The sequence below is a fragment of the Geotrypetes seraphini genome, chromosome 7, assembly GCF_902459505.1.
Source record: "Geotrypetes seraphini chromosome 7, aGeoSer1.1, whole genome shotgun sequence".
In the NCBI taxonomy this organism is placed as follows: Eukaryota; Metazoa; Chordata; class Amphibia; order Gymnophiona; family Dermophiidae; genus Geotrypetes; species Geotrypetes seraphini.
The window spans coordinates 7,978,344-7,992,545 of NC_047090.1; the positions used below are offsets into that span (position 1 = coordinate 7,978,344).

At 40.4% G+C, this 14,202-nt stretch overlaps 1 protein-coding gene across 7 annotated transcripts in view; it reads left to right on the forward strand.

The window, feature by feature from the left end:
• Nucleotides 1-35: 35 nt before the first annotated feature.
• The window catches only part of C7H12orf4 (chromosome 7 C12orf4 homolog), a 96,551-nt gene continuing 82,384 nt past the window's right edge, over nt 36-14,202 (forward strand). The window contains exons 1-4 of one of the 7 annotated variants that reach the window (XM_033952027.1): nt 36-169; nt 2,534-2,800; nt 7,731-7,876; nt 12,787-12,968. In XM_033952027.1, the coding sequence (XP_033807918.1) occupies nt 2,623-2,800; nt 7,731-7,876; nt 12,787-12,968 (506 nt within the window). In that variant the 5' untranslated portion in view covers nt 36-169; nt 2,534-2,622. Of the gene's footprint in view, nt 254-2,533; nt 2,801-7,730; nt 7,877-12,786; nt 12,969-14,202 lie in introns of those variants that run through there. The other 6 variants (XM_033952031.1, XM_033952029.1, XM_033952032.1 and 3 more) reach the window with 6 other exon arrangements.

A 14,202-nucleotide genomic window follows, 5' to 3' on the forward strand; every position in this document is an offset into this window, starting at 1 on the left:
CGGGAGACGGCAAGAGCGGCTGCGCTGAATTATGACGGCGCGGAGGAGGCGGTCCTGGGGACGGAGCTGCTCGCCGGCTGGTGACGTCACGGCCGACCCGGCGCTGACGCCACTTCCTGTTTCTGGAGCGGCTCTGTCAGATGGAGACGGTGGCCGAGGGCGGACCCAGGTAGCAGCTTGACGGTGACTTTGGTGGTGTCTCTGCAAGAATGACTTTCTCTTTACTCGTTTGTATTTTTGTTGAGAAAATAAGGTGTTGTTTTTTTACAAAAACAATCTGAATATTAAAACTGTTATAACAAGTTTTGTTGTGACAATTATGAAGAGAAAGCAAAAGGTTTTTTTTAGTCTTTCTAGGGTCCTTTTATGAAGGCGCGCTAACCGATTTGGCGCGTGCTAAATTCTAAGCCACCTATAGAATATAATGACTGCCTTAGCATTTAGCGTGCGCTAAATCACCTAGGGCTCCTTTTACTAAGCTGCGTTAGGGCTTTAACGTGCGGAATAGCACGCGCTACATTGCCGTGGGCGCTAGACCTTAACGCCAGCATTGAGCTGGCGTTGGTTCTAGAAGCGTAGCGCGTGGTAGTTTCCTGCGTGCGCTAAAAACACTAGCGCACCTTAGTAAAAGGACCCCTGTATTTTTATTGAGAAAATACGTTTTTGTTTTTTTACAAAAACAATATAAACCATTAAGGGCTCCTTTTACAAAGCCGCGGTAGGGCCTTAACGCGCGGAATAGCATGCGCTAAATTGCCACACTCGCTAGCCGCTACCGCCTCCTTTTGAGCAGGCGGTAGATTTCCGGATAGCATGTGCAATAAAACCACTAGCGCGGCTTTGTAAAAGGAGCCCTAAAATTGATATAACAAGTTTTGTTATCACAACAATTATGAAAAAACAGCAAAAGTTCTAATATGAACAGAGGCCTCTATATCATCAATATAAGTAGATAAAATAGACCATTTATCAGTGTTTTTGGCATGTAATAAGAATTGTTTTGGGCTAAATAACCCCCTCCTTTTACTAAGCCATGGTAGAGGTTTCTACCTTGGCCCGGAGTGCTAAATTCTCTGACCCTGCTCTGACGCTCATAGAAGTCTTATAAGCGTTGCAGCATTTAGCACCCCGGGTTGCAGTAGAAACCTCTAACACAGCTTAGTAAAAGAGGGCCTAAGTTGCAAATCTGTAGATTAAGCAAATTCTACCGTTGTATGTAATGGATTTTTGGGTAGGTCTTTCCATGAGTTTAAGATAATTTTTAAAGCAATGGATAACAGTCTAACAATAGGCATTGTTGCTGATTTAAGTTATATTAGAAACATACACTTGTGGCCAAAATTGTGGAAACACCTGGGGGCTTATAATCAAAGCACAAATACATTAAAAAATCCACCCAAATCGGCACTTGGATTATCTAAAAGACAGGTTGTCCAAGTGCCGATAATTGAAACAGGTTTTTAGATGTATCCGTGGACTTTTTAGGCCTCTGAATGCCTCTATGCCCAGAGCTGAAAGGGACATTTTAAGAAGAATGGTGAGGGTGGGATGTGGGCCCACCTAGACTTAGTCATACTGCAGGGATAACTGAAAGTTTTACGAGGCTGCCTGGATGGAACTTACACATTGTGACTTTGGTGATCTAAAAACAGGTCTAAGTGCCCAGAAGGTATCCAAAGTGACCAGATAACCACTGCATAAAATGACCAGATAACCACTGCATACACAAAGTACAGACCCCCACACACTTCCCCAGTGATAACTGCCCCCCTCCCCTCTGCTGCCATCATACAAATCAGAATAAAAACATACATACCAGTACCTGCCTCCAGAACATCAGCACTTGGCATAGGAAAGCCTAGTAGAGCTGCATAGAGGTGGCTTAAGTAGTCTAAGGAGTGGGCTAGTGAACCATAGAGAGGAAGACCCAGGCCTGTAAGCCACTCTAACTACTACATGTGGAATAATGGGCATTTAGACAACACCCACAAGCTGTGACATCAGATCATCAAAACAAAACACATAACCTACTGTACTTGTATGCACTCAAAATCTAAGCAATACATACCAAAAGAAACACGACCGATTGTTTACCTTTTTGATGTCAAATCATTAAAAGTCATTCTTAACCACAAAATAAACAATTACTACACAAATAATACCAGTAATGTTTATAAACAATCAAAGAATGATTATAAATATCATGTGTTGTAGGATTAAATAAGTAACTGGAGCAACAGTTGAATAAAGTTTTGCAATCTCAAAAAAATCAGTGTTTCCACAATTTTGGCCACTAGTGTATAGATGACAAGATATGGCTGTCTGTTAACTAAATTTTGAACAAATAGTATTTCATATTTCTTTCCAGTATAATTGAACAAACTTACATTCAAACAATTATTACACTCTCTGAAAAAGCCATCCACAGAAATTAAATACTTAAACGCTTTTCCTTCATTGGTTGTTTATTGTAAACAATTTATATAGTATTGATTTTCTTGCTTAGGTATTTTTTTTTCTTTCCTTTTTGCAGCCCCTGGTGACAGTGATGATAGTTTTGAGTGATAATCAAGTTGGGAAAAATAACTTTTCTGTGATTCTGCAGAAAAAATACAGCTGGTAATGAAACCTGCGAAAGGGAAGCTCTGCTCCATGGAAAGGAAATTTGTATATGAATTCCAGGCTGGGTCCCGGTGCCTTGAACTCACGGTGCCCCTCCTCTTCCCTGTTCGGGAAAATCCGGATCATCTCCATGGGAGGCTGGTGTTGCTTCACAATTTACCTTGCTTCATTGAAGAGGGTAAGTACAGCTTCCCTAGGAGTCTAGGAGATGTGCAAGTAACCTTGCTGCAAGAGGGCCTGTATTTTATTTCATCATTTCTATTAAAAACTTATATCCTGGCTAACAATAAAAACATAGGGGTCATTTTACTAAAGCACGCTAACTGATTTAGCTAAATGCTAACGCGTCCATTGTAGTCTATGGATGCGTTAACATTTAGGGTTCCTTTAACAAAGGCACGTTAAGGCCTTAACGCGCACGCTAGCTGCTACCGCCTCCTCTTGAGCAGGCGGTAGTTTTTCAGCTAGCGCGCGCTAATCCAGTGCGTGTACTAAAAACGCTAGCGCCCCTTCATAAAAGGAGCCCTTAGTGCGCGCTGATATTTAGCGTATGCTTCAACGGCTAGCGCACCTTAGTAAATATAAACTAAACTAAACCTTAAGTTTATGTACCGCATCATCTCCACGGATGTGGAGCTCGGCACGGTTTACAAGAACTTAAAATATAGGAAGAGAAGGAAAAAAAAGGTTTACATGAACTTATATATAGAAGAGAAGAGTAAGGGGAGATAGAATTACATTTTAGTGAAAAGTCAGGTTTTCAGTTGCTTGCGGAATAATTGGAGGGAGCCCAGGTTCCGCAGCGGGGTAGTAAGGTCGTTCCAAAGACCTGTGATTCCAAAGATATGATTATACGATGTTGGGGGTGAAGCTAACAAAATGCCAACAAGAAAGGGATTTGGGGGTACTGATTGACAGTACCTTAAAGCCTTCGGTACAATGTGCGGTGGCGGCGGCGAAGAAAGCAAACAGGATGTTGGGCATAATTAAGAAGGGGATTATGAGTAGATCGCAAGAGGTCATAATGCCTCTATACAAAACATTGGTCAGACCGCACTTGGAATACCGTGTCCAACACTGGTCTCCATACCTTAAGAAGGATATAACTCTGCTGGAGAGAGTTCAGAGGCGAGCCACGAAACTGGTCAAAGGGATGAAGCATTTGAGCTACAAAGATCGACTCAAGAAACTAGGACTGTTTTCCCTCGAGAAGAGAAGACTGAGAGGGGATTTGATAGAGACTTTTAAAATAATAAAAGGATTTGATAAAATAGACCAAGAAGCAGCATTACTAACATTCTCAAATGTGACACGGACTAGAGGTCATAGACTGAAACTGAGTGGCAGCAGGTTCAGGACAAATGTCGGGAGGTTCTGTTTCACACAGCGCGTGGTGGGTGCTTGGAATGCGCTCCCGGAGGAGGTTGTGGAGGAGACTACTGTACTGGGATTCAAGCGCAAGTTGGATGCACACCTTCTTGCATATCATATTGAGGGATACGGTAAATCCGGGACTCCTTAAAGGAGTACTAAATTGGGCCGCCGCGTGTGCGGATCACCGGACTAGATGGACCTTGGTCTGATCCGGTGAAGGCGTTTCTTATGTTCTTATGAAGAGAAGGGATTTTCCCAGTTTGCCTGCATGGCGAATACCATGTAGAGAGGGGAAGGATAGTTTATACCTTTGGGCGGGTCTGGTAGAGTCAGGACTCGAGGAGTTATAAGATAGTGGGATTAAGGGAGGAAGGATGCCGTGAATGATCTTAAAAGCCAGGCAGGAGCATTTGAAATGGATTCTGGAAATCACTGGCAGCCAGTGAAGTTTGGCTAGGAGAATATAGAAGACAACTAACCCAAAAATCTAAAACGCTGCATCTCAATAACCTTTTATAGTTCGTAATAAGCAGCTGAATTGTACTGCTGCACTTTAAAGATGCCACAGGCAAAAGGAAGTTTGGTAAAGAAACCTGCATTGAACCGCGCTTGAGCTGTTTAACTCTAGTGCTCTGTACACTGGAAAGGAGAATCTATCTCTGAGTTAAAGTTGTGATTTGCAGAGGTTGCTATGCTTTCGGCTTTCATTGGTTCCTCATGATCATTTAGTGATTTGTTGATTATTATCAAAATATTTGTGTAACTACATTCAAGTAAATGTATTCTAACCACAAATGCATGAAGAATAAAGCAATTAAACATAGTTAATATATATAATCAGTACAACTTTTTTCTTTATGCGCTTATACCATGTTTATATATTTATTTTTCCTGAGAAAATAAAGAAGTATATTAAACAATGTTATCATGTTAATTAACTATAAAAGCAAGAAAATACCCCCTCCAGAACTACACAGAAAAACACAAGGCCCTTCCTATAAAGAGTATTTTGACCCTTGTGCTTCAATGAGTAACGAAAGGCAAACTTGCTTTTGGAGCATGGTGGGCTCAAACCTGAATAGAAAACTAGGCCAAGGTCCTGCTATTTCAACAATCAACCTAGTGCATAACAATGGAAGCAATCGCTGAGATAAAATGGACCAGAGCCATTGACAGCTTCGTCCCTTAAAAAAGGGATTTCAATTGAGCTTTACAGAATTTCAAATTTTTTTCAAAGTTTATTACCCCACCCAGTAGTGTGAAAAAGTATATTACTGTGAAAATGCAACACACAATATTTTGTAAGTCTGCAAAATGCTGCAGGCAGACACTATCAGCCTGATTCTATAAACAGCACCTAGCAGCATCTAACTTGTAGGTGCAGCTCCATGTGGCTGTCAATCAACCGCTAGGCATCCTTTATAGCAGTGTCCCGCAAACTTTCTCGAGCCGTAGCACACTGAAGGGGACCTGCTAACACATCTTAAAGCTAAGTGGAGTGGTTTTTCCTCTCATTGCCATTGAGAACAAAGTTATTAATCAATAGCGCACATAGCCTCACTTACTATCTCTCGCATCAAAGTCATACACAAGTGATGGGACGGTGGGTTCGACTATAGGAGCTATGGCTCTTGGTTGGATTACACAAATCTGAGTGTATGTGAAAAAAATTGTATTAGTTTATATTCTCAACATCTATATTTAAGCCTTACTATTTGATTTACATATTGAGAAGTCTTGTTCCCAGTTGACCTCTCACCTCTGTATATTTTTGAGAGCATTTTCCTCACTTCCTATTATTTTTGACTTACACTGAAGATAGTGGCCACGGCTTGAGGCACCTAGAAGTGAGTGGATATCGCCCTGATGGCATTATGCACTTGCGTAACATCATCATGTCGATGCCAGCGTGTGTGTGAAGGCCCTCTAGGTGGGCTCTGAGATGCCAGTAGGGGGTGCCAGAAGGGAAGAGGGCCAGAGAGAAGGGTAGGTGCCGGCGCCATCTGACTGGCTACAGGACTTGCCTCTCACCGGTGAACCGTGGCACACCTGAAATCTCAGGAGGCACCCAGTTTGAGATCCACTGCTTTATAGAATCACACCTAGCAGCACCTAAGCCCACGTAAGCATCACTAGGCATCCCTGAGGTAGGCACCAGTAGATTGCCTAATTTTTCAGGGCCTACTTCCAGTGCCTCCTCAATTAGCAATTTAAAATATTGTTTTTTAGTGGGTTTTTAATGGCGTGGTCAATTACTTTTTTTTTTTTCGCGCACTTTCTCAACCTGTAGCAGAGAATAATGAGCCAGTAGTCAAATAAAAGCAATGGAGATGATGGTTATTTGTTTTGTTGTAGTCTCTTCTTTGTTGGTTGTAGTGTTATGTTTGTTGGTTTGGTTTATTTATTTGTATTCCACCCTTATTCGGGGTGGATTAATACAAACTACATCTAAAAACACAAAACAGACAAAATACTATTCTATTGTAATACACTTCTCCCTCAGTATTTGCGGGGGTTGGGTGCAGAGCCAGACCACGAAGTGTGAAAAATCGCGAATAAGTTTTCAGCCGGCTCTGACCCACCCCCGCATCATTCCGGACCTTCCCACCTCTCTCCTGGCATCCCAGACCGAGGCACTTCTTATGTTCTTATGTTCTTACCTGGTGGTCTAGCGGGCTTTCGGGGCAGGAGCGATCTTCCTACACTCCTGCCCCATGCAGATCACTCATAGCAAATGGCTGCCGTGAGTTTCCGTAGTCTCTCGAGATCGCTCCTGCCCCGAAAGCCCACTAGACCACCAGGTAAGGTCTGGGGGCATATGCCGGGAGGGGGGCGGGGAAGGTCCGGAATTAGGGTTGTTTGTTTGGTTTTTTTTAATAAAAAATTGCAAATAACCGAATCCGCGGATACTGAAACCGCGGATTCAGAGGGAGAAGTGTATGTCTATTATATTATGATGTTTTGTTGTTTTATTGAAACGTGTAGTATGAGAAGGGTGTAATTTGTTGTTTTTTTATTTTGAATGTTTCATTGTACTCCACATAGAATTGCAGGATATGCGGAATATAAATTTTAAAAATAAATAAATAAATAAGAAAGGACCCAGAAAGTCCTCGTCTCCAACTATTTTTTTTTGTTTGGTTCTTTAAGAATTTTTGCTGCTTACTAGGGCTCCGGTTATACAGATGGAATGATTTGAACTATCTAGGTCTTTAAGGTGCAAGCAGTGCTGTTTTAAATCTGACATTCTTCATTTAACTTTCACATGTTTCTACACTCTCCATTTGTGCACCGTGCTTTGCGCATGAGGTGAGTTAATAAAGTACACCCGGCCTTGCTCATTAAGAGCAAACTTTCTTAATTTTATTGGACCTTTGCTCTAGCTCAGGGGTAGGCAATTCCGGTCCTCGAGAGCCAGAGCCAGGTCAGGTTTTCAGGATATCTACAATGAATATGTACGAGATGAATTTGCATGCAGTGCCTCCTTGAGATGCAAATCTATCTTATGCATATTTATTGTGGATATCCTGAAAACCTGACCTGGCTCCAGCTCTCGAGGACAGGAATTGCCTACCCCTGCTCTAGCTGAACGCATTGAAAAGAAATGCAGCCAAAGCAGGGGTTACTGTAAGAGTTCTGCTATTTTCTCTGTGCATCGGATAAAATCTTCAGGCCATGCACATTGCTCTCTTTGGCCATACAGTGCCATCTCCTTCTCTTTTTCCTTATGACAGACCTCAAAAGAGCTTTGAAGCAGTTCATACAGGAGGAAACCATCAAAGATTATGATATGGAAGCAGATTCTGCACTGGAGGCAGTGAAATGCACTGAAGGAAGTTCAGAGAAACTAGCTCAAGCCTGGACCGAAGCTTACACAAAGGTAAGGGGAAGCTGCAGCTCAAGGCCCAGATGAGTGATGCTCACTCACCCTGGATTGGATTTTTCAACTGCCAGGCTTGGACTCTGTAACCGGCGCCATTGTCGGCAACCACTCATTATATTACATGAATTATTATATACCGCAACTACCTTGCAGTTCTGTGCGGTTTACAACTAACCATTTGTAGTATGATCACAATAAATTAGTCCAAATATTTACTGAACAGGTGAGTTTTCAATGATTTTCTAAAGGCTAGATAAGAAGTTGAGATTGATATATAAGTACTAACTTGTTTGTCCCACATAGATACCAAATATGCCAGTTTTACTAAGAAATCATTTGTAAACACATCTGTTTACAGACGGGAAGTCAAAAAATCATATCTCATGTAAGTGTTTTCTATTAGTAAAATTGAAATGATCAAGAATGTAGCTAGGTAAGAGTCCATTCAAAGCTTTAAAGCAAACGCAACCGAATTTGAAAACTATTCTAAAGAACAAGACGGATTAACTTTTTTAAATTCATATATTGGACCAAATATTCCAGATCATATAAAAGGAAGTTTAGAAGAACCTATATCTTTAAAAGAATTAGAAACAGCATTGAAGTCTCTTAGAGTTGGATCCGCTCCAGGTGGAGATGGGTATACTGTTGAATTTTATAAATTTTTTCAAAATATCATATTACCACATCTGTTAAATTTATATCAATATCAAATAAAGAATGGAAAAATTTCTGGTACTATGGCAGAATCAATAATTATAGTCTTACCAAAACCAAACAAAGATCCTACTCTGGTTTCAAATTACAGGCCTATTTCATTATTGAATGTGGATAACAAATTAATGGCTAAAGTATTAGCATTAAGATTGGCAAAAGCTCTCCCTTTCATTATTGATGTACATCAAACAGGATTTATTGCTAAAAGACATTCATCAAATAATACTAGATTAGCATTCCACTCATTAAATTTAGCAAAAAATATAAATGATCCAGCTTTTTTAATATCTTTAGATGCAGAAAAAGCTTTTGACAGAGTGGAATGGAATTTTATATACCAAGCTTTACAATGGTTTGGTATAGGATCCGGTTTTATTGAAATGATTCAGACATTGTATAGCTCTCCTGGAGCAAGATTATATATTAATAATAATTTATCAAATAGATTTAACTTGCACAGGGGAGTTAGACAGGGATGCCCTCTGTCTCCTTTACTTTTTGATATTGTCCTAGAACCTTTATTAATTGCAATAAACAAAACTAAGGAGATAGAGGGAATATCATTTAACAATTTTGAATTTAAAATATCTGCATATGCAGATGATATATTATTATATTTAAGAAAACCGGAAACTACTATTCCATGTATACTTAATTTAATAGAAACATATGGTACTTTTTCTGGATATAAAATTAATTGGAACAAATCTGAAATTCTCCCAATAAATGTTCATTGTACCAAAGGATTATTTGACCCATATTCATTTATTTGGAAAGATGATGGTATAAAATACTTAGGAATTATGATCAAAAATACAATTGAAGACACAGTCAAAGAGAATGAAAAACTTTTATTGAAAAAAAATAACAGAAATGTGTGAGCAATGGAATCCATTACATCTTTCTTGGTGGGGAAGAATTCAAACAATTAAAATGATGATATTGCCTGTGGTTTGTTACCAAATGAGTATGATTCCAATATTTTTTCAGGGGTCATTTTATAAAAAACTTAACAATATTCTTACAAAATTTGTTTGGTGTGGGAAAAGATCAAGAATCGCTTTAGTATCATTACAAAGACCAATTATGGAAGGGGGGGTAAATTTTCCAAATTTTTATAGGTATCATCAAGCCTATATCTTAAGACAGGGTATGTATTGGATCCTCCCAGAGCTTCTAGAAAATGTACCAGATTGGCTATATTTAGAATGGCGGCTCCTGTTCCCTTTATATCCAGAACAGTTAATAACTATAACAATGCCTAAAAGATACAAAGACAACAGAATTTTATTTGACACTTGGAAAACATTGAGATATATTAGTAATCTATCACCTGAACCTATTGCTAAATCTCTAAATCAATCAATATGGATAAACTCCAGGATCAGAATTGGCGGATTTAAAATCGTCTGGAAACAATGGATAAATGCAGGAATAAGAACATTGAATGATATCATATCAGAAGGTTCACTGCTTAGTTTTTCACAATTGCAAAATAAATTTGGATTAAATAAATCACAATATTTTAAATGGATGCAATTGAAGCAGGCCATTCAGGTAGGGTTCCCTGAATGGAAAAATCTAAATAATCAATATAGTTTACAGGTTCTATGTTTCCAGACGGATTTGTTGGGTCACCAAGCCGCAAAATGGTACAAATTGATATATGGATTTTTAAATAAAAAAAAGAAAACAGGTCTTAGGGATATTTGGAGTATTGAGATAGGTCAGACAATTTCTGAATCTCAATGGCCACGATTTTGGTCCTGGAGATTAAGATCTACAAGGTCAGCATCTATGAATCAAACATGGTTATTTTTATTACACAGAGTATTCTGGACCCCAACGCGCCTGCAAAAAATAGATAGTACTAGATCTAATAGATGCTGGCATTGTAAATTGGAAATAGGGACGTTAGATCATTTAATCTTTTTTTGTCCCTTTGTAAACGCATTTTGGAATTTAATTTGGCCCCAAATTAATAAGTTACTAGAGAATCACGTAGGACTCTCGTATGACACCATATTATTTGGTACTGCAATGAGAACTAAGAGTCCGATTTCAGCAAACAATAATAAGCTATTACTAATACTAACAGGAGTCGCCATGCAACAAATTACTCAAAATTGGAAAGATTACACCAAATTAAATTATACGTTCTGGTGGAATTCTGTTTGTCATATTTATAAAATGGAAAAAATAATAGCGTTACAACAGGGAAATCATCTTAATTTTAATAAAATTTGGCAACCATTGACAAAATATTCTAATGATTAGTTCTTAGCACTATGATAAATAATTATATATGAATGGGGTGGGATTTGACTAATTAATGGAAATATACTATATAAAAAGGGGATGGGAATTATATTTTATATGCTAATGTATAATCTTTATCATATTATATTTTAAATACGATGTATTATTAATGATAATATTTTAAATATGTAAAAAAAAAAAACTTTATTGTATATTATATTACTCAAATATTGTAAGAATGGAAAACTTATAAATAAAAATTTAAAAAAAAAAAAGAAAACTATTCTAGCTTCTATTGTCAACCAGTGCAGTCTATAGTAAATGTGAAATGATCTTTTCAGTCCGAAAATCAGTCATATCGCAGTATCTTGAATAATCTGCAATCTTTTTACATTTTTCTTACAAATCGACAGATAGAGAATATTGCAGTAGTCTAATGTACTCAGAATGAAGACTGTACCAATAATCTGAATGAGAAGAAATCAAAGTATGGCTTAATTCTTCTTAATTTCCTTAATAGGAAGTAAGATTTTTTTAACTAAAGAAGTAATTTGGGAATCGAAAGACAATTTACGATCCTGGTAGACTCCCAAAATTTTTATAGTTGGCAAGATGGGATAAATAGTACTGTTTAAATTTATTGAGGCTTCCTTGATGGAGATGCAAGAAAAAATGTTGCCTTATGTAGGTTGAGTTTCAACCTAAAGTCATTCATCCATTCTTCTACAACTTCAAGGATCGATTGAATGAAAGTCAAAGTATCATTTGTAAGAGCTGTCAGTGGCACTACTATGGTAATATCATCTGTATAACTATATAGCTTTACACCCAAGGAAGAAATTCAAGATCCAAGTAAAGATTAAACAGCGTGGGAGATAATGGGGAGCCCTGCAGGACGCCACATAAATTCTTCCATTTGTGAGAGATAAAATTGTTTAAATGATTGCATGTCAGTCACATGATGGTGCCGGTTACAGAATTGTGCTTTTGGCAAAGGTAGACCAGGGATTTCCAGGTCTACCTTTGCTGCCCTTTTCCATGGGTTTGGAACTCGCTGATCTCAGATGGTGTCCTTTTGCTGCTGCCCTGTAGTTGGACAAGAGCTCCACTTCTAGGTTAGAAGGTACCCGAGATTATTAGTTAGAGTTCTCTGACTGCTTACACTCTCTCAGTGCAGATAGACATTTATACACCATTCCATAGCTGAATTTAGAGGAGACCATCCCAGAGATTGCATGCACTGGCATAGCACTGGTGGGGCGGACTGCTCCGAGTGCTGGTTAGGGGGCTTCACGGGCACCTCTCCTCCTCCCCCCTCCACATCCCACTCCACCCTGTACCTCTTTAAATCTTGCTGGCCATGAGCAGCATCTCTTACCCGCTGCTCGTGCCGGAACCAGGAAGTGGCATTGGAGGGAAGGATGAGGCCAACGTGAGCAGCAGGTAAGAGATACTTCTTGTGGCCAGTGAAAATTTGAAGAGGTATGAGGGAGGAGGACAGCAGAGAAGAGTGCATTGGAGGGTGAGGCACAGGTTGGCAATGCCAAGTGCTTCTGCCCTGTGTGCAAACTATCCTCGCTTACGCCAGATATTTGCATGCAGTTTTCCAGATGCCAGTGAGCATGTGCATAGCAGGTTTCAAAGCTTATTGGTGAAAAACATGTGCAGTCTTTGTCTCAATGCAGAGTTGCCTAGTGTCAGAAAGGAAGAGCAGTGGAAGGATGTGGATCAGAACTGGAACTACAAGGTTGCATGAGAAGGGGTTAATGATGGAGCTAGGATTAGAACTCCCTAGTCCTGGTAGCACTGCTTTACATCTGCTAGACCATGTGACGTCTTGAGGTCACATGGTGTCCTCAATTCATACAAGAATGGTAGGGGATCATTATTTGCCACAAGGAGGATGTCTGGCGTATTTCTTTGCTTCTCAGACTACCCTGGAGTATGCAAGACCAGAGGAGTCGAGCTGGGATGAAGACTTTGCTGATGTTTACCATGACCTCATCCATTCCCCGGCTTCGGAGACCCTCCTGAACCTGGAGCACAATTACTTCGTCAGCATCTCCGAGTTAATCAGTGAAAGAGATGTGGAACTTAAAAAACTGCGAGAGAGGTACTCTGTTTTTGCCAGGTACTTGTGACCTGGATTGGCCACTGTGAAGACGCGATACTGGGCTAGATAGATCATTGGTCTGACAATAAGGCTGTTCTTATGTTTTATCCTGTTCTGTTGACACCCCGGGCTATATTGCATTGTCTACTTTCATAACAGTATGAAGACATGAGGCATTTTCAGTGAAAGAACATTCCAGAACAAACAACTGATGGAGTCTGGACTTGAGATCTAAACCTCGCCATTCTTTAGCACTCTCCAGACCAGTAGAGGTTAACTTTACGAATGGGTATATATCTAATCATGACCAGCAGGTGGAGACTGAAAACAAAACTTTGGGACAGTATATCCTAGCCCCTCCTCTCTATTTCCCTCAGTCTTCTTTCAGTCTCCAGCAGGTGTTGAGTGATCTGTACCCATCTCCCTTGGTAGGGCTGTTGGAATTTGTTTAGGGGGTTTATTGTCCCTGTTTTTAGCCGGACGGAGCTTGGACGGACTCTGTTTGGGGGTTCGTCCGACCTCGGGGGTGTCAAACCCGGCGGGTCACGAGCGGGGTCCCTCCCCCCACTTCCTCCACCTCCCCACATTTTTTTAGAGGAGCCTCAGCAGTAAGCCTTGCCCCCTAAGTCAAGCAAGGCATATTGCTTCGAGAGCCTGTGGAGTCTGTTCTGTAAAAAAAAAAAAAAAAAAAAAAAAAATCCTGAGGTAGTGCTGGTCTGAAGGGTTGTTTCCCTTTAAGAAAACTGTATTTTACTGTATTTTTTCATGTAACCAGCACTTTTTTATAGCTAGGTCGCGTATGGAGCAATTGTGCCCTTCTCCGGGGGAGTAGGACACAATTTTAGTCCAGCCGCGAGGCACTCGCGGCCGGCCTGAACTCGGCGGTTTGGGTCGGTGAGGTGGTGGAGCTCCGTCGGCAGCGGCTGCAGGCGCCCAGAGCTCCCCGCCGATGGTGCCTCGCGAGTCGGCTTGGAGCAGTGGGGAAGCCCGGTCTTCCACAACCGCCCACGGAGGGATTCCCCGAAGGATTCCCTCTCAGCTGATTTTTTGACAGCTGATGCCGGCTTGCCTGCTTTAGCGGCTGAGACTATTCAGGTTTCTCAGCCGCTTCAGGCTATGGAGGGAGCTTTTTTGGCGGGAAAACCGCCATCTTCTCTGTCTGGCCCCTCCATTTTGTCTTCCACCTCAGGTGACCTTCCCCCTGTTTTGACTATGCAGGGGCAAGGTTCTGCTG